At 49.9% G+C, this 20,617-nt stretch overlaps 2 protein-coding genes across 3 annotated transcripts in view; both read left to right on the top strand.

The window, feature by feature from the left end:
* The window catches only part of LOC144178197 (alpha-tocopherol transfer protein-like), a 365,130-nt gene that overhangs the window by 7,343 nt on the left and 337,170 nt on the right, over window positions 1-20,617 (top strand). The gene's annotated exons all lie outside the window — the stretch shown is intronic.
* Window positions 607-20,617, top strand: part of LOC144178195 (uncharacterized) — a 132,858-nt gene continuing 112,847 nt past the window's right edge. Inside the window, exon 1 of the mRNA XM_077705840.1 lies at window positions 607-801. Within this exon, the coding sequence (XP_077561966.1) occupies window positions 779-801 (23 nt within the window). The 5' untranslated portion in view covers window positions 607-778. The remainder of the gene's footprint in view (window positions 802-20,617) is intronic.

Below are 20,617 nucleotides of genomic sequence, written 5' to 3'. Positions count from 1 at the left end.
TGAGCGTGATCCCGTGATCACGAGGGTGTGTTAGAACGCTATGTACGAACCTGGACGGGGCGAGAAACGTCGCGTTGCGGACGTCTGACGCCGGAGCAAGGCGTGCACACAGCTCGAGTTCTCCTCTGAGAGGGGCAAGGAGACGCTCACGCATTCTGAGAAATCCTTCGAAAGCACCGCCACCGTCCGAGTCTAATCTTAGCCTGCAAGACCGTGGGATTTCGACGTGCGAGCGCATATTGCACAGTTCCACCGGTGCCACCTCGTTCACCTGCAGCGGGGCAATTTGAACATGGCGCCAACGACGCAGCATTCGGTCCGCTTGATCGAGGTTCAGAGTTTCCTGCACAAAGCTGAGCCGGGGGCGGAATATGCGCGCGTGTTTCGCTCGCACCATCGGTTTGTTTGTTCGCGTGTGTTTTCCCCATGGAGTTCCTGTATACGGCGGCCCACGACTTTTATCGGCGCTGGCTTCGCTGAGAGCCGAGCGATAACGGAAGGCCGGGCAGGCACTCGGCGGCCTCCTATCACAGCGCTGGGAAACCTTCAGCAGCGGGAGCACCTCTTGATCAATCGTACTCTATTTCTTCTTCCTCAGGTGGAGGTTCCCCCCCCCCCCCCCCCCTTTTTTTTTTTGTGACTGCACGTACCTTGCAAAGGGGTGGGCGTCTCGTACGGAGAGTCAGACCGTAACGGTCCGAGCCAGCGTTATCTATGGCTGTGCGGACTGTCTAGGATTACCTGTTCCCTGCTCCCAAAGTCGACACCGAAACGGACCATGGCTCGTGGTACCTACAACACGTGAGTGCTGCAGATGTTTCCTGCGTCGGCCACGTGCCTTCTACAGTAACGATGAATGCCGTGCAGTGGACGATGAATGCCGATGAAGCAATGCGAGTATTGCTGTACGGTCTGATAACGTCCAATTACTTTTGTTTATCAGCTTCTCGACGCACGATTGAACTTCTGATAAATTATTGTGACGATTCTCGGTAAGCAATACAATGTAGCCGAATCGGTGACCAAAAGTTTACTAGCTTATACGTTCGGAATGTTTTGTTGCGAAATAATTCGGCTAGAAAACAGTGGCCACGTTAGCTATGCCAACCATGTTTTCTTATGTCTTGCTCAGGTGGTTCTGGAGCAGAATTCGCAGTACGCCGTTATCCGATAGAGTATGATTACTGTGGGGGATACTGCTGGGCGCTTCATGAATCATTTTCAATAAGAAGCTGCTCCCTATGGCAATTTAGCTCCAAAGCTGGCAGCCAATTAAGCCTCATATTGCGTAGGGTGGACTGCGCCTTTCATAACGGTATGTTGTGTACCGGCGCGTGCACCTTGGAGATGTAAATTCACGCTCCGTGCTCGTGTAAGCGGACGGCTGGGCGTGTAGAAGACACCTGACGTCGGGCGGCGCATTTACTCCCAGTGGTGGTATTATCCAAACAAGTGTAATTCCAGGGTTGTTGGAGCAAATGACGGAGATATGCCTAGCGCCCTGCCACCAGTGACAAAACTCGGCCATTACAGGGGCACTGGGAGACTTTTTTTTCGGTGGCAGAGAAGACCACGACGAGGACAGCCAAGAAAACGAGGGGCAATCGGGGGGAAGATACTGTTGATTGAAATAACAAATCGCACACGTGGCTGTCACGCACGCGTTTTAAATGTTTCGAAGTTAAATAAATTCACGATCTCCTCCTGCAAGGATTTAAAAAGCTCGCAGACGCGACTTTGCCCCAAGTTAACAATCACCGGCAGAGATGGTTCAACGTCCACCGGTGAACATTATTGTGGGCTCCCCACAACTTGGCGGCGAAAGCGAGGGGCGAGGAGACCGTCTGTAAGACGCAGCTCGCCCTTCGGCTGTTGCACTGGCATCTGCCCCCCTCCCACTGTTGACGTGCGACGAGCAGACACGCGTCGGTGCTATAAGCGTGGATGCTTATCGATAAAGGTGGGAATGCGTCCACGTCTCATGACTCGAAAATGCGGAGAAGTGTCAACAGTGAGGAAGCCTTCGACGCAGGGAACACGCACGCACTAGGGGTGGTCGATTGATCGATGAATACTTTCATCGTGATTAATTTTAAAATTATATAGTTGATCGGATGAAGTTATGCGTGGAAAAGTAACGAGCAGTGCCATCTTAAAATTATGCGTGGGAATGTCTCGGGTAATTCTCTGCTTCAAGTAACCATCGCTGCAACACGTAACCATGCGTGTGCGACCAGTGTAGCGGTGAAAACCGCAAGCGTGCATAAAAATAAAAAATAATAATTGAGACGAATGGTTACTTTTCTGTACAAATATGAGTACGACCAAGTATAAATACAAAAAACATGGGCAAAGGGGCATTCACACCGTATTGACGTTTGGTAGACTATCTGATGCGTAGTAAAATAAGAGCATTGCGTTCCCCGGAAATGTTCCTCATTCCAGAAACAGTTATAACGATGAAAAGTTCGGTAAGCATTCCGGCTGCGCGATTTCCACGAGGTGATTTGTTTGCGTTAGAGCTACTAAATAGGCTCTAGTTTACGTCGTTCTCAATGTCAGTTAACAAGCGTATAAACGTATGTGAACTGCTTGCCTGCGGAGATGCATATGCATAAACTCTCAATCGTCTCAGTGTAGATTATATGGGAGTAAAGATACACGTAAACACTCAATATTATATTGAAAATGTTTTTTCTTGATCCATAAGCCGACTCAACATAGTTATCGACCAATCAAACTTTTGAAATGTGTGTGCGTGCGTGCCTGCGCGCGCGTGTGGAGACCGCTCGGAAGCGATCGAGCGATTGGGCTACAGGTCGCTGACCCCATACGTGTGTGTCTTTCCTGTGACTCGTTGCCTCGCAGGGAGTCAATTGTTGCGTTGCTCTGACGCCAGTAGAGCAGCAAAGAGGCAAACAAACGCGCCCCTCTTCACCGTGCGGGCCTTGTTTCGAGTGCTGTTAGAGGTCTGTCTGATGAGTGTTCTGGGTGTAGCACGTTTCCCCATGTCGCATTTCCCCCGTCGCAGTTTTCCCGCCCCGCTCCCCCCGTGCCTCAAAATCCCACTGTCCATAATCCCTGTCTTTCTTCCCCCGTGTTGCGCCTCCCCCGGCCACGAAACGCTTATGGTCAAAAGATCCAAAGAGTCAAAAGGTCCAAAGAGTCAAAAGATCCAATAATCACGTGACAGCCGAGTCAAAAGATCTAACGGGTCAAAAGGTCCAATGTGGGTCAAAAGGTCCAAAGAGTCAGAAGATCCAATGAGTCAAAAGGTCCAAAGCGAGTCAAAAGATCCAACGAGTCAGGAGATCCAAGGGGTCAAAAGGTCCAATAATTCCGAAACCGCGTCAGAAGGTCCGACGAATTACGAGAACCTTCGGAGCCATGGCTAGGGTGTGCAATTTACAGACTGCGTCATTTTATTGTATTTTTAGTGTTATTTTCGCTCCCATACTTGAACTTTCACTTCTAAATGTAGAAGATATGCACTTGGCGCGCCGAATGAAGCCGTGGCTAATTTGAACGTTATGAACAACACCATTCATCAAGCTTGTTTTTATTTCTGATTATTTTCTCAAGTTGTTCTCGTTTCTCGCTCCTCTGTCATTTTTCGATACTATTACATTAGAATATTTTGGTAGTTATTGCTTATGTAGAATGCGAGCTTCAGCGATGTCGACGAGCCACGACCACATGTCGCTCCTGTTCGGCTACGCTGCGCTGACTTGTATGATTGCTGCTGAAAATATTCCGGACAGATGTTCTTGCATCTCGTTTATCAAAGTCAATATCCATCAAATAAATTACCCTTATATGGCTCATGATTACACCCACAAAAAATCAAGAGTTCGAATAGCAGTGCTACATTGCTACACTTTGGGAAGCTGGTTACTAGGTTTCCAGGCGACCGGAGTTGAAGTACGTCATGATAACCTGAAGCCGCTAGTTCCAGTCCGCGTGTCGCGTGTCTCTTTTTTTACACTCTCGATAGTGTAGTGCCAACCCCTGCTTGTGTGGCTTCACTACCATTTTCCATTTTGTGCAGCTAGAGAGCTACAGGCGGTGGGGTGCTGATGCTGGCATTGGTCTCAGATAAGAACAAAGCCACGGCCAAAGTATGGCCAGTATGCTTTGAGGAAGGACGCCGAAAATTACAAATGACCTCTTCTTTCTGCAAATTAAATCTATGTATGTTCCAGTAAGCATTAACAATGCCTTTGAGCATTCCCAAACCACAAACACACTAAACACACCGATTTCCTGGTAATGGGGGTGACGCCGGGACAGAAACGTCCGGTGAGGTAGAGAACGTGCCCTTGGTGACGCATCCGTAATAAGGCGCGTTGTGTTACCAGCAAACAGAAGAGCACATGGATGCAAAATGGCAAAAAATTACAAGTTGTTTGTGATTGAGTTACAAAGCGACTGGTTCCTATCCCCTAGCGAAGGCGATCAATTACACAGCTTTATCACAGGTACTCGAAAGTGGAAAAAAATTGTTAGCGTCACTGATTTTTAAACAAAGATATGGTGATAATAAGTCGCTAAAAAGAAAGCGATATACGCAACAATAACATTATCTCAAAGCTACAGTTATTACGGCAACAAGTCCGCAGATAAATAGTGCTTCATTTGGGAAGGCCGCATGACCTTTTCACTACGTTAAAATAACGCAGAATTACGAGCAAGAACACGAGTAATAAATAAGTACGATTTTGTGTCTACAACTGCTACGACGCACACATCTTGCTGCCTACAACGCGCGCTTGAATTGGTTTTTGTACCGAAAGCTCCGTGTACCGAAAGGCCCCGAAACCGAAACGCCCCATACTGAAAAGCCCGGAGCCGGTAAATGGCATTGTTAATGTCCGCTTAACCACTGAAATAATTTCCCATGCCCGTGACGCAAACGTATTTTTGTATGAGAGCAACATGCATATACTTGAAAGAAAAACTAGCATATATGGCTCGGAAATTGGTGCTTCGAACGAATGAACACGCTCCTTGTAGGGAAAACGAAGAGGCAACAGAGTTATAATCTTGGCTTTTAGCAAACAAAAGTACGCCAAGGTGAGGCTCATAAAGAGACTAGATCACTTGATTGGCCTTAGCCCCGTCAAAAGATAGAAGTCAGAATGTCTAATATTGGACCTCTTGACTCGTTGGACCTTTTGACTGGCCTTAGCCGCGTCAAAAGGTCCAATACGAGTCAAAAGATCCAACGAGTCAAAAGATCCAACGGGTCGAAAGGTCCACAGTGAGTCAAAAGATCCAACGAGTCAAAAGATCCAATATTGGACCTTTTGACTCTTTGGATCTTTTGACTCTTTGGATCTCTTGACTCGGAATCGCCACGAAAGCCCTCTCCCTGAGCTGGAGAGGGGAGCGAGCAGGGGAGCCCCGCCTGGCATTGTGCGAGCTCGGTCCGCCTGGGGGGCAAAGACGGTCGTGCCTCCCTGGCTGCAAGTAAAGAAAAAAGAACTGCAGCAGAAGAATGAAGTGTCTGTCCTTTGTGGCGAAATTTAAATGCTTCAGTCCGGCCGGGTCGTCAGTGTTAGGCCCGGTAAAGAGAAGGGATATTTAGGAAGGAAGTAAAGAAGGATGTAGAAGGAAGGCAGGAAAGTTAACGTGGCTAGAGTCTAGTGAGTTAGGTTTTCTATAACAGCATGGAGGCGAAAAGCGGAATCGCCCGTGTGTACGAGATTTCGGCGCCCGTTAAAGGTCCCCAGGTGGTCAAAATTAATCCGGAGCCCTCTACTACGGCGCGCCTTAGCATATGCGTTGCGTAGGCGCGTTAAACACTACAGTCGAGCATGGAACCTACACGTTGATGACCCGTACTGAATTCGGGCTCATTGCTAGGTCCTGAGGGACACGTGGCCGCATGGCAGGCCAGTTACTCGCCAACATGAATAGAAAAGACTATCTTGAGAGTCATAAGCAACTGCATTTCTATGAATTAACTGAGGCGAACACAGAAGCAAGCAACACAGCAGTTCCGGAAGTAGAACGAACGCCTACCAATCGTGACAAAAATTTCCCCAAGACGCGCATGCCAAACGTTGTGGAAAATCTCATTTGCAACAATTTGTAAACACTTTCTGTGTGTAGCCCGTCTGCGTGCTCACTTCAGTAAAAAACTTCGAAATGCTTAGTGTGTCCTTCGTTAATTTTTACCCTGCTCTTTTCCCCGTTAACTTGCAAATATGTTTCCAAATATGTTTTCAGAAAGGCCCGTTCTTCCTCCACGACAATATCCTAGACGTGTCCGTAAAAAAAGAAGCTGGAGGGAACAGTGTTCGCTAATTCTTTTTAGTATGACAGCCCAGCCTACGTAATACCAGAGTCCCCGTAATACTCTTCATAAGATTTGCTGCATTTTGGGGGCTACCGTATGCTTGTTATGTTTTGGATATTGAGAGTGTGCATGTAATTTATGTAATTTTTATTGTATGTAATTTAAAAAAAATACACAAAGAAGGCGTTTGCATGCCACAAAAAAGGGCGAATATAAATTAACAACCTGCCGTAAATGAAAACAGAAAACGTGTGCTAAAGAATTCAATCAGTTGGCTGCATAACAGGCGTCCCCATGTTCTATGTGGAAACCGAATAGTTTCAAAATTACTTCCCAAAACAATTCCCACTGCAGAGCTTCAAGCGTGCACACTGTGCACAGCATGCAAATAGCACAAACGCCTGCTCTTTTTATCTATTTTCACGTAAACATGTACATGTTTGTTGAGATGATAGTATCACCCGGACGACGCTATCAACAATCAGGAACTCCACAATCGAGCGATCCAGCGTTTATGCTCCGAGTGCCGCTTCCCGAATGCAGCTCGATGGATGAACGACGAGCTTACTTCTCGACTTTCGTAACTGCAACATGAGCCCGCGTTTGATGGTGGATTTGTTGTCCCGGACCATCATGAGTTGGGAGAAGCACCCGACTGTCGGGTGAGCAAGCGCGAACAATGTGCCTCCTTTCCCCGTAAATTCCCGTGCTCGTGCGCAGCCCTATCAGCGGCGATGTGGGCATCTTTGTAGCCCCACACAAAAGTCTCAAAAGGAGGGTACGCCAGCAGTTGCATAGGCCACGCAACAAAGCGAGTGCTTATAGCATTTTCTGTATTGTTTGCGCGCGGTAGACTCTGCCGCTTTTCACGTCCGGGAAAAGAAGGGTCTCCAAGAGCGGGGTGTCCCTCCGGCACGTGAGGAATGTACTCTGTCGAGGGGTCACGACTGGCGAAGGTGACGAGCGAGGAAGAGTCGTCGCGCACTGCGCGAGAGCGGGCGGCACAACTGCAGGTGCGCCGGATCAATACCTGGATGGGGGCGACCCTGCGTGACTTCGGGTGACACGGACACGGAGGCGCTTGAAGTGAGGGCCACGAAGGCTGCACCGTACGTTCCGCCACGATGAAACATGAAGAAGAGACGGACGGGGTCAACGAATTGATTTTACACCCACTACGCGAACGCGATCCGAGAACGCCCCGAAAAAGACAAGGGGGAAGGGGGGGGGGGGGGGGCGAGCCGGTCAGCAGCATTTTTGCAATGAGGTGACAGCCCCAAAATTACCCACGTGCTCAAATTTGATTTAAATGGAGACCGCGTGAAGGGAGGAAGGAGAAACCGAGAGACGCATCCCGGAGCGGCCGAAGTCAACAGAAATAATCGCGGGCGCTCTGGTCAACCAGCTCTCGTCAAAGAATGTAGGAGGGCGAGGAGCGGTTTCCGGCCAACGTAGCCGCGTGCCAGACATACCGGTGCTCGACACGCTCATCCCAAGTCCCTGTAACCGAGGCGTGCACTGGTCTTGCCCCGAAGAAGGGAAGTGAAGCAGACCGCGAGGAAAGGATCACGTGAGAATGAGGCAGAAGCCTGCCTCATTCTCACGTGATCCTTTCCTCGCGGTCTGCTTCACTTCCCTTCTTCGGGGCATTAACCGTGCGGCCACCGTTTACATACAACACCTGATCTGCGAGACGCTGACAGACCAACGCCTGCTTTGTAGGCCAACACATGTTCACGCCTTCCAAGAGAAGATCTATCGAGCCCCCATCCCTCACACCCCGTGGAACTTCGCTACAAACCTTGGTATAAGAATGAATTGACCCTCCCGTTCCCTATTTTCCCCGATGGACTTCAACCGACCATTTTCTCGCAGTTTCTGCCTGCACGCGCTCTCGTTGTTCCCAGTTTGCTTTATGTTCTAATTATGAATTCTCACGGGGCAACCACCACCCAGTAATGACAGCGAAGTGAGCCAAATTCTCCACTCCAGCTGAGACGACTGACCCGTGCTGCTCGGCCCCCCACCATGGACGAACCTGCAGCCAGGACAGCGGCAGAACACGAATCTTCCCCGCTCTCCTGTGACGCACAGCTCTGGACGGCCTGCTCTTTTTACAGCCAATCTGGTCAACGTTTATAGAACCAAGGTCGTTAATCTGGTAGCCTCTCGTTGGCAGGAAAATTGCTTGTCGTAAACAACAACAAAAAAAAAAAAACACAGGCAGGACTCAGCAGTTCTCACCCAAGACGCCGAGTGCACGCGTCAGGCTAATCAGGCGTGCCGCATAGAGCACAGTATTCGTGTAAAGAAAAAAACCGCAAAACAAGAATCGAAACGGCATGATGGATGATAAGACGCCGGTGAACAATGGGAACCCACCCCCTCATGTGTTCCGCTAAAAAATAGGTTTGCAGCTGCTCTGGAAAGGGGAGAGGGGGTGACGTCATTGGAGCGCTATAGCGCATGCGCAAGGCTAGGCAGGGCTCAGCAGTTCTCGCCCAAGACGCCGAGCGCATGCGTCAGTACCCAGCATTTGCAGCCAGAGAAGCCGAGTGCAAGCCAGCCGAGACGACGAGGAACATTTCATACGCTCCCCCATCAGAGTGTGTATGGGTTTGCAACAGCTGCGCTGGACATCCACTTTCGCAGAGCGGGATGGCGACCATTTTTTTTTCGGCCTACCTCCACGTTACCGTCTGTCTTGGGGACCGGTCGTGTAGCGTTAGCCGGCCCTCTATTTTTTTGTAACCGCAGGCCCCCGTGCCACGCGGCTCTGTCGTTGGCTGCAGAGTCCGATGGCGCATCCCGTGTCCCTCTCTGTTTTCCCCACTCGCCCGCGGCGGCCAGAGCGGCAGCCAACGACACAACTGCAGCCCAGTGAAACTTGGAATACCCGAGGTTAAAAAGGGGACAGAAGGGGAGGAGTTGTCGTGGACGATAACCACTTGGAGCGGTTTTGCGAGGACTAGCGAAGAACTACTATTATAACTCCGTTAAGCGCAGAAAAGAAAACACAGGACGAGGGAGACAAGGACGAGCGCTCATCCTTGTCTCTCTCGTCCTGTGTTTTCTTTACTGCGCTTAACAGAGCTATACTGGATTACCAACTCGCTCGTACCCACACGTTGGCGAACTACTCTTCGCGGCGGACCAAATCGTTCGTCGAATCGTTCGGTTCTGGGTCGCCAGAAACAGTCGCTCACCTCCCGGAAGTGGCCTGAGCGACTAGCCAATATAGGAGAGCCTTAAGGGGCGCAACTTCCGGCTTAGGGAGAGAACAAGGGGAAGGGGCGATCGGCGTCACAGTGCATCCTAGAAAAGTACGACCCTCTGCTCACGGAAATACGTTTATTTCCAGTTTTTGTGACAAATGCATGCACACGTAAAAAAACCTTGCGGCCGTGTGTACTGCCTCCCAAAATTTTAATAATATAAGAAGCGGGAGCGACGACCGATCGGCATGTCAGCGCCTTATCACGGTCTTCACCGACAAAACAGGCGAGAGTACGCGCATGCGCATAAAACTATCTGTTGTGGGAGCGTCGTCTGCTCCGCTGTTCTCCTCAGGGCAACGCACCCCCTGCTTTTCTTACCTTGCAAGGTCGTTTCGCTACCGCCAAAGGTAGCGTTGCGGCCTAAGGCCGTTTCGGCCATGAAACCGGTCATGTTCTACTTTTATTTATCTTTTACGTGACATTCCTCACGCTGGGCGGGAAAAGTCAGCCGAACGAACAATCAAACGCGCATATGATGTGCGCATGCGGGTGAAATAACCATGGTTTCTCGTGAACCAAGTTATTCAGATGCAGTGGCAGGGGGCGTACCACTCTCAAGGAAACAGCGTAGCAGACGACACTCACACAGCCGATAGCCCTATGCGCGTGCGCGTACTACTCTCGCCTTTTTCGCGGCTGAACACCGTGATAAGGCGCTGACATGCCGACATCGGGGGATACGGCCCGTTCGTCACATGGCGTTTCGTCATAGGCCGGTTCGTAATAGGCCATTTGGTCACATAGGATCATTCGTCATAGGCCGGTTCGTAATAGGCCGTTTGGTCACATAGGATCATTCGTCATAGGCCAGTTTGTCACTTAGGAAAGTTCGTCACAGGTGCACAAAATGAATGTCCGCGTGTTTTTTTTTTTCGACTCGAAAGCGAGAAGCGAGGCACAGGTTTAGTTCGTTTTTTTTTTTTACTTTGGGCCGTACATCTAGCAAAGCTTAAGAAAGAATGCAAGCCAGAGTGGGCAAGTATATATATATATATATATATATATATATATATATATATATAGGGGGACGTATTCGGACAAGATTATAGATACGAGTTCAACAACCCAAGACAGAAAAGTGAGACAGGGAAGTAGCCCAACAAAGTTCTTGGAAGACGGGCTTTTGGTGGACCTTTCTCCAGTAGCCATCTGCGCATGCGCGGGGCGCCGGTCCGCCATTCTTGGCAGTAGCTCTCGGGCAAAATAAACAAAAGGGCACACCCTCAGCTAGCTGCTTGGGGAGCGGATATGCCTCCTAAAGGCCTGCACGTTTTTATATCCCCTTTTCGGACAGTTCGACTGAGTTCTTATGTGCACACAAAAAAGGCTTTCCAAGGAAAGGGGCAAAAATGACCACGCTGTGAGCACTTGGCTACCAGTGAGGGAGCAACGAAAATATCAAAAAGTGAAGAAAAAGGAGTGCTACGGCCACTGCAAATTAGTAACGCGAGCGTGCGCCTGCTGCTGTGACATTCATGTTAAAGGCAAGGGGGGCGGGTCGGAGCGGTATGAACTGCACGACCAGGATAATTCGTGCACGAGTTCCCTGAAAGCCAAACATTTTTTGGGGCGTGCCTTATTGCCAATTTAGGATCGCCGTGGCGGCCGCCAAGAATACGGGTACTGCGAAAAGGTGCGCAAAGAAGTTATAATCATGCCTTATCACCACTTACGTCTAAAAAACGCCACGAATTTGGTTTTTACGTTCCTGTGACAAACCTTCCTAAGTGACAAACTGGCCTATGACGAATTATCCTATGTGACCAAACGGCCTATTACGAACCGGCCTATGACGAATGATCCTATACGGTGACCAAACGGCCTATTACGAACCGGCCTATGACGAAACGCCATGTGACGAACGGGCCTACACCCCGACATCGGTCATCGCTCCCGCTATATTATTAAAAATCTGAGAGGCTGTACTTCGATAATCGTAATGGGTTCTGGGCGGCATTATCGCTCGTCGCGTCGCTCGCGCGATCGCTTTCATGTGGCTGCCTCAGCGAGCGATTGCGGATCCCCGTCGCATCGCTCGTCGCGTCGCTCGCAAAAATCACTCCATGGGGTTACTGCTTAACACTCGCCATGTCGACTCTCAGTGCACCTTGCTCCGTGCTGCACTTACTATGGCGTGGTACGGCACTGAGCCTTTAGAAAGGAGATTTTAGGTCATGCCGCGAGCACGCGATGCCCTGGAATCCAGCGAGGCCGCCACGTCGAAAGTAGGCGTGCAAATCAGGCTCATACACGTGGCTTCGCATATTCAGCCGTTACTGAGACATGCCATAACGCCATGCGGAAAAGGACGTGGTCAGCAGCAGCTGTGCAAGTGGAGCATCGCCGAGATATTTACGACCGCGAGCGTCAGGCGCTCTTCTCTCTCACCCTCCGTCGGCTGTGAAGGCACGCGCAGCACTTGCACCGGTGCCGGGTTGCGGCTGCCGCTCCTGCCCGGAGTTTGCAGCACACCGAGGAGTGCTGCAGACTTCGCTTCAGCAGCTCGGGCTGCCCTACCAGCACCTCGAGAGTCTACTGTTCCCGACGGGCCCCGCCGGAACTCGCCGCGAGGTCTTCCGCCACCTGCTCACCTACTTGGAGGCCGCCGGTCTCAACAAGCGCCTGTAGACGGCCGTCTGCTGTCCGCGCCATTGCTGCTGCTCCTTCGCTTAGCTTTAAGTAGAGGCTCCACGTTTTAATTTCCTAGCTTACCCATCTCTTTCATCACCCCTTTTCTCCTCTAATCTTTCATCCCCCCTCCTTCCCCTCCCCCCCGGACTGGGTTGTATGCCGGTGAGCCCCCAGCTGGGCTCAATAATATCCCCAGTCCATTTCTTTTCCTTTTCCATCGAACCACTTACTACTACTACTACTGGTTGCGGCTGCATGGAGCGAGTGTGGCGTGAGCCCTCCAGAGCACGTGCTCGTCTGTAGTGCACACTGTGCCCGTTGCTGCGCATCGTACACTGGGTACAGAGAGAGAGAGAGGGGGGGGGGGGGGGGGGTTTTTAGTGTGAACTGGTGAGGTGCCCTACTAGTGACAAGGCTTGCTACGCCACATGGGGGGTGGCTATAATGATGTGTGGTGAATGTCGGACATTAGAGGCACAGCAGGGAGAAGCCAAACAAGAACCGTTAAAAAAATTCACAGCATATCCACGGGGTGAATGATGATGAGTGGGCGAAGCTCCTGAGGGGAAATCATCGGTAAAACCGTGACTCTTCAGTGAAAGTTTGCCCACTACATCATCAAGAAAGACGTGAGAAACACTGTGTGTGTATATATACAAATCAACTTTTATTTTGTCTGCCTGCCGATACGCGCGCTTTCTCGCCGCTTCCCGTTCTCTGACGTTTTGGAGATCCTCTTCGCGCTGCAGCCGTGCCGCTTCGCGTACGGCAGGGTCCTCGCGCCGTTGCCGGGACGCTTGGGCCTCTCGTTCTCGAACGCTGGGATCTTGGCGGCGCCGTCGCGCAGCCAGACGACACGCTTCGGCCTCCCGCTCTCGTACGGCAGGATCTTGGCGGCGGCGTCGCACAGCTTCACGGAGCGCTTCTGCCTCGCGGGCTCGCACATCGGGATTCTGTCTGCGAGCACGCGCTGCCGCCGCCTTGCGCGCTCGCCGCTCTGCAGCCTTCCATCGGGCGACTCCGAGCGCGCGCCAACAGCGAACGGATTTTATTACAACGCTCCCCGCCATCTAGTAAACAATCCAAGAACTAAACTAGAGGTAGCCACGCCATCTAGTAAACAATCCAAGCGCATCTTTTCATCATTTACAAGTACCGCCATCTAGTAAACAATCCAAACTAAACTAGAGGTAGCCACGCCATCTAGTAAACAATCCAAGAACTAAACTAGAGGTGGCTACATACATACGTCGAGGATGGACAGACCCACAGTCCGAGGTGACTTTTTGCTAGTTCCTCTTTGATTTACGCGCTCCAAGTCGCAGCGGCGCGGGGCAAGCAAAACACTCCTCCTTCTCTCACTGTTTTTCCCACTATACCTCTTCCCTGCGCGACTTTAGGCGCGCATGCGCGACAGCGGAGTAACGGTCGCTGCAGCTGCCGGAGCAACAGCGGCGCCGGTGCGCGAGAGAAGCCGCGGTGCTCGCGTGCGAGTCGTAGCATACCGGAAATATCGTGACAGCGTTCTGAAGACCACAGAAGAGCAGTTATATGCCCCATGCACAGGGAGGAAGCGCAGCAAGAAGTGATTTTGCTTCGTGTTAGCAAAAGGTGAGACACTCGTTCGTAAAGCGTGAATTTAATCTGAACGATAACGCGGTGTCGTGAGCTGTACAACTACGTGTACCGTGTTCGATGTCAACTTGTGCTATGCCGTGTCGAACATCAGTGCTTATCACGCCACGTTGCGTTTGTGCTCGGTCGTATTTTCGTAACATGAATAAAGTGTTGAAGTGCGATTTCTGCTGCCGTCTTACTGTCCCAGCTGCGTACGTACGCCTGCATGGAGGCGCGCCGGTCTCGGCGAGTCCTAGCGGGCGGCGCGGGGCTAGCGGGGCCGGCAGCGGAGCGGCGGGAAGAAACGGGGGGAGGGAAGCATCAGCCCCCTCCCCCCATTTTGCGCCTCCTCGCTGTGTTGCCATGACAATTAGTACGCCTCCAAGCTCAAGATGGCGGTGACGTTGCTATAGCAATTACAACTCACTTTTGCCCGCCCAGGCTCGCCAGGGGAGGATTCGGCGCTACGACCACAATTAGGCGGGACGCTGGGTTGAAGGCTAAGATGCCGCGGAGAGAGAGATGCCCCTAAAAGAGAAAGAAGGGAAGGCTGCTAGGAGCGCGTTTCAAGCGGGGGACACATGGGCAGAGAGGGACGCGTCTGTGCACGCGATTCCCCGTTCCGGTAGCCGGAACGGCCCCCGCCTGGCACCCAAAACCGGCTCTCCGCATGCGTCAAACCTGCTAGATATTTTCCGCCGCTGCCACGCGTCAAACGTGTGGGCAATTAACTGGCAGGGGGCGGCAGCCAATAACAGCAAGAGGCGCGGAAGCGTCATCCATGACGTTTCGCGCGGGTTTCAAAGTGGAGCCTGTATTCGGTGTGTCCTCCGCTCCTGGATTTCGCGAGGTGGCTTTCTCCTGCGCCGCAGCCATCAGCAGCTCAAGGGCGGCCCGCATCGCCGAAAACTATCTGCTGATATCTCTGGTACGAGCAGAAGCAAATATATGGCATCAAAAAACAACTGCGTATCGCTTTCGCCTGCCTTGTAACTGCAAAAGACCACGCTGCATAAAGTAAAATTAAGAGCAACATCTCTGAGAAGTGTCGGCATTGCAGTGTTTTTTTCTCCGTGTAGTCAGTGAAGGCTTCCTTTATCGTGGTTGATTCGGTGGTTTTATTAAAGTTCATGTGAAAAGAACAACCACCTAAACCATATTCTTGCTACGTTGAATAAGAAAAGCATTTGTAGAAATCCAGATAGTTGTCAATAATGCCTAGCATTCTTACGCCGCTAGTATTCATTGAGTTTTTAGAGCGATATTTGGCTATGAGTAGCCTAATACGTTGGGTTATTTTATTTTGATTTTTTATTTTGTTTCTTTTCGACAACGATCTAAACTGCACCATTATATTGATTAAGCGCATTCACTTGACCAATAGTGTGTTCTTCCGCAGATGACAGGCGTAGGGCTGGTTTCGCCCGTTTGCGCTATTATTTATTCGTGTTGCCATCGTTCTTTACAGGGATTTTTTAGTTGAGTCTTCGTTTTTCGGAATATATGTAACTATGCATTTTTTTTGAAATATCGTCCCCGTTTTTGCGAAATGGTTATGCTGTGTATATGGAGGGATATTCTGTTTGGCCATTTACTTCATTACGCTAGTACAACGATTAAATGTGTTACTTCCGCCAGTTATGCATTTTTGTGGAACTGCAGGGCGTTACATGACTGGCTCGTCTCCTCAATTTTTTTTTCTCGTAATCACAACGTTCTTTTGTTGGCTTTTTAAGTTACGTCTTCGTTTTAGAGAACATGGAGGACATATTTTCAGTATGTTCACTGTTGTGAATATTTTTCTTATTTTTGTAGTACTAAAACGTACTACAAAAACTAAAATGTTTTTCAAAACTCCGCTTGGCCAATCATATCAATTTAAGCTATTAATAAATGTAATTGACCCCCATTACTTAAAGCAACAATCACCTACGAGAGGAAATCACGAGTGCACATGTCAATGCGACCCTTGTGCGGGCTGCCAAAGGCTGCATGCACGCACGACGGAACGGGGCGGAGCTCCGGCGCGTCGATGGCGTCCGCGCACCATGTGTCTCCAATTCCACCAAACGGCGGTGGGGAACGGTTTCCGGAACGTTTACCGGCGCCGAAAACCGGCTGCAAAGACGGACATGTGTCTGGGCCAGGCACCTTCACTACACGCGAATTTCTATCCGCCGCAGTGGTTCAGTGGGTAAGGCGTTGTGCTGCTGAGCAGGGGGTCGCGGGTTCGATTCCCGGCCGCTCTTCTGAGGGAGGTGAAAAGCAAAAACGCCCGTGTGTACGAGATTTCAGAGCACGTTAAAGATCCCCAGGGGGTCAAAATTTTGTAATCAAAAGCCCTCCACTACGTCGCGCCTCATCGCCTGTGTTGCGTCGGCGAGTTAAACCCTAAATCAGTCAATCTAGCAAATTTCTGAAGGCGCCTAATCTTAATGAACACCGAAATTTTACTGATTCCTTTTTCTTTTTTGCAAGGTGGAATAACCAGTGTCACCGCCTCAGATACGAAGGAACGCACCGGCTATGTGTCGCACAAGGAGCGTACAGTTTTTGTCAAAATTTTGTGGGCCAGGCCGGAAACGCGCGGCTGCAAAAAATTAATTGTACAAGCTTACATCCCCAGCGAGGTTGAAACTGTTTATGCAGGAAAGCTAGAGAAAACACCTTTCTTTTTTACTGCCTTAAAATATTTTTTGTCAAATTTAAAGGTAAGGCTGATTCTTTGAATTCTTTGTGGTCGAGAAGGCTTAGAATTGGCCCACAAAATTTTGACAAAGGGTGTGTACATGAGACACGAACGAACGCGAAGGGTGGAGGGTGGACATGTTCAACAACCATGCAGCTGTTTCGCAACTGCATCCTGCCACTAAGCCCCATTCGTATCACTCGCATAATATTGTAGGCATGTACAGCAAATGTGTTCATTGCCGTCGGAAAAAATAACGCGTAAATGTAATGGCGAACAAGCTAGCTCCTGCTGTATCAAAAAATAATTTTGCGTCCGACCTCCCCCCCCCCCCCCCCCCCCGCCCTCAACCTCTCCCGCCCCTGCACCAGTGAAATCTCCACCAACAGAGTAGTCACCGGCGCAGCATAGTCACCCCGCACCACTAATGAGTAAAGCTCCCCTTATCTCCTCTCCTCTAAATGTACACTGGTGCCAAACTACCCCCTGAGCAGTTATACGGGTTTGTCCTCATTTCTTGAATTACCATTCAGTGCTTTGAACTCCGCAATAACTGACGGCAACTGGAGTAGGCTACAGCTCAATCGGCAGTACCATTTCTACATAAGATAGGCCTGTTTTCTATTAAGAGTGGCCTGACACAGCTAATGCAGCTGGGGCCCTTGTCAACCGCGGACCCATCGCCCCTCACAGAGCTTGCAGTAACTCCACTCCCTATTCCGCTCTTCCTATTGTCATTTGGCCTCCCGGCGCTTCAACGAAGGTTCTACTACTACTGCTACTACTAAACTACTCGTACTGGTACTACTACCCCCACCACTGCCACTACTGCTCCTGCTACTACTACTACTACCATTAGACTTTCATGAACCTAATCTGGACACGGTCCGTAAAGCAAAAGGAGTTCTGATTCATAACAGCTCAAGTTCAAGGAGGAAGGCTCCTAACATTTTTTGAATGACATCTAAAGCACGCAATAAACGCTCCTCTCCGTACCTGGCGCTGCATGGACGGCAGTTGAGCAATGCGCACAGCGGATGTCGCTCCGACGTCTCTGTTTGTTCAGGCGGCTGAGCGAATTCCATTTGCGGGCCCCAGATTCCTTCAAAGCCAGCGTGAGCGTTAGCGGCAGACGAGGTGCGCGTAAATGCGCCCGTTATCTGCACGCGCACGGGAAAAGAATGCGAGCGATAGTAGAAATTGGTGGGCCTGGCGCCGAGTCACGTACGTAGCCTGGGAAATCCTTCGGCTTGATAGCCACGTCTCAGGGTACGGGGAGACGAGATCCACCTTTGTTCAGCTTCGCTTCTTATCTCGTTTCCCGTTGACTCCAAACGGGAACCATATCTGTCTTACTGTACTGGCTCATCGGATTTCCTCACTTCTTATATACTATACCGGTGGAAACAGAACAAATATTATCTTTTTTCACAGTGACTGCTCAATCGTACAGTTAACCTATAGACAGGAACCTTCTTTTTTTGAACTATATGTATACCGTAATCCCTTGTGAACTCGAACTCGTTAAATCCGCTGAAAATTTCGAGATAAGCGGAGTTTCGAGTTAATCGAAACGCCGAAAATTTGTAGCCAAATCACTGAAATAAGAGCTAATGCTGGTACCAAAAGCTCCACTGCACAGGGGAGCTTTCGTATTAAAGGCAAGAAAGCTCGCAAGAAACGATTTTTTTTTATTCCAGAATCGCGATGCTCGCCTGTTTCGCGTTTGCATCTGGCCCCAGAAAAGCGTTCTCGAGCTGCTCAATGCATCGCATCAGTTGTTGGTAGCCGCCGCTACATTCTGTCTCGTTGCGAAGCCGATGGAGCATCCTTGTTGTTTCTGTCATTGTATGCACTTCTGGCCGCTCCTCTTCGTCCTCGTGGCCAGCTGCTCGTCCACAGCTCTCTCAACGATGTAAGCGCCCGACAGCATTCCGGTAAAGGGAAAATCGGCTTCGTATAGCGTAAATTTGCCGTTCATGACCGCGTTCGGCGCCTAGTACGAGCTAAGCATTAGAGCGGAGTCTTTATCAACTGTCTGTCGCGGACTCTGCCTTGTGTCCTCTCTGTCAACATTTCGTGACATCCGAGTTTGATTTAACGGCGGATTACTGTATGTATGTATGTATGTATGTATGTATGTATGTATGTATGTATGTATGTATGTATGTATGTATGTATGTATGTATGTATGTATGTATGTATGTATGTATGTATGTATGTATGTATGTATGCATGTATGTATGTATGTATGTATGTATGTATGTATGTATGTATGTATGTATGTATGTATGTATGTATGTATGTATGTATGTATGTATGTATGTATGTATGTATGTATGTATGTATGTATGATTGTAGGGTTTAACGCGCCGACGCAACGCAGGCGAGAAGGCGAGCCGTAGTGGAGGGCTCCGGATAATTTCTGACCACCTTGGGATCTTTAACGTGCGTCAAAATGTCGAACACACGGGCGTTTTTGCTTTTCGCCTCCATCAGAAAAGCGGCCACTGCGGCCGGAAATCGAACCCGCGACCTCGTGCTCAGCAGCGCAACGCCTTAGCCACTGAGCCACCGCGGCGAATAAATGTATGTATGTATGTATGTATGTATGTATGTATGTATGTATGTATGTATGTATGTATGTATGTATGTATGTATGCACGCGTGCGTGCATGTGCGTGCCGCGAACCATAAATTGGGTTTGTATTCTTAGCGGAGCATACGCTCACCCCAGTACATTTTATTCCTTAAAGAAACCTGCGTCATCCTTGAATACGTAGCAATATATATATATATATATATATATATACCGAATCAGAAGGTGAAACGAGGGGCTCGTTGAATTAATGCAGAAATAATGGTAGGCAGTCAAGAAAGCCAATGAAAGCAAATGGGAGACTGTGTTAGGTCATTTTATTATTCTTGAAACAGATACAGATTTCTGGAAGGAAGAAAGTGGAGAAAAAATGTCCGCCGGGTGGGATCCGAACCCACAATCTCCAGAATGCGCGTCTGGTGCAATGACCCCTACGCTACCGGCGGATCTGTGCTTCCCTCTAATTTTTCGGGTATTTATGTTAAGGTAAATTGTTTCATGCGCTTTGGCGGGGTAGCCAGCGCCACTCCGACTACCCGGGATGAAGAGGACCTTCTTTTTAACCCCCGGGCCGTGACTCGAGCGTCAACGACATGTCGAGAACGGTCAACCAGCGTTGAACCCTCTTCGGGTATCTGTGGCACCAAGACTACCAGAACGGAAACCCTCGCTATGCATAAAGCAAATCAGAAATGGGAGTTGAGGGGCTCGTTGAATTAATGCAGAAATAAGGTAGGCGGTCAAGAAAGCCGATGAAAGTAAAGAGGAGAGTGTGGTGGGTCATTTTATTATCCTTAAAACAGTACCAGATTTTTGAAAGAAAGAAAGAAAGAAAGTGGAGAAAAACATGCCCGACGGGTGGTTACAATAAAGGTCCTCTTCACCCCGGGTAGTGGGAGTGGCACTGGCTACCACCCCAAAGCGTAAGATGCAATTACGTTGCCATAAATACCCGAGGAAGTGTAGGGGAGCACAGCAGCGCCGGCAGCGTAGTGGTCCGCACCAGACGCGTATTCTGGGTATTCTGGAGGTTCCGGGTCCGGATACCCTCCGGCGGGAATGTAAGAGTAAGTCAGTAAGAGTACCGATGGTACTCTTACTGACTTCTCAACTTGCTACTCTACTGCTGCTGCTACTAGTTCCGGAGGGGGTGTACTGCTGTTGACAAATTCAAGAGCATGTCCCCCCAAAAAGCTGCAGATGACATCTACGTGAAGCTCGTAAGATGTACGACGCGATAGCGTCACTTCGACGCCCAGAGGCCGTTTTCGGGCGGAGTTGCTGCATTTACGATCTGCGCTTCACGAGCCCCGAAGGTCGGCGAAGAGAGAAATACTAGTAGCAGTAGCTTCTAATCTACCTGGCCCATGAGAGGCACACGCCGACGGCGGCTCTGTGGCTTAAGGTGTGAGCGTTAAATGTTGCGGCTGCCGTTTGTTGGTCAGTTTGAGTGAGCGGAAGACACTGTCAGTAATTCAAAGTGTGTATTCTCTAATGTCTTT

This window comes from Haemaphysalis longicornis, unplaced genomic scaffold (assembly GCF_048455015.1).
Source record: "Haemaphysalis longicornis isolate Haplotype H1 unplaced genomic scaffold, Haemaphysalis longicornis Haplotype H1 scaffold_4, whole genome shotgun sequence".
NCBI lineage: Eukaryota > Metazoa > Arthropoda > Arachnida > Ixodida > Ixodidae > Haemaphysalis > Haemaphysalis longicornis.
Note: the sequence above shows the minus strand (reverse complement) of the source record. Positions and strands in the feature narration are given on the sequence as shown.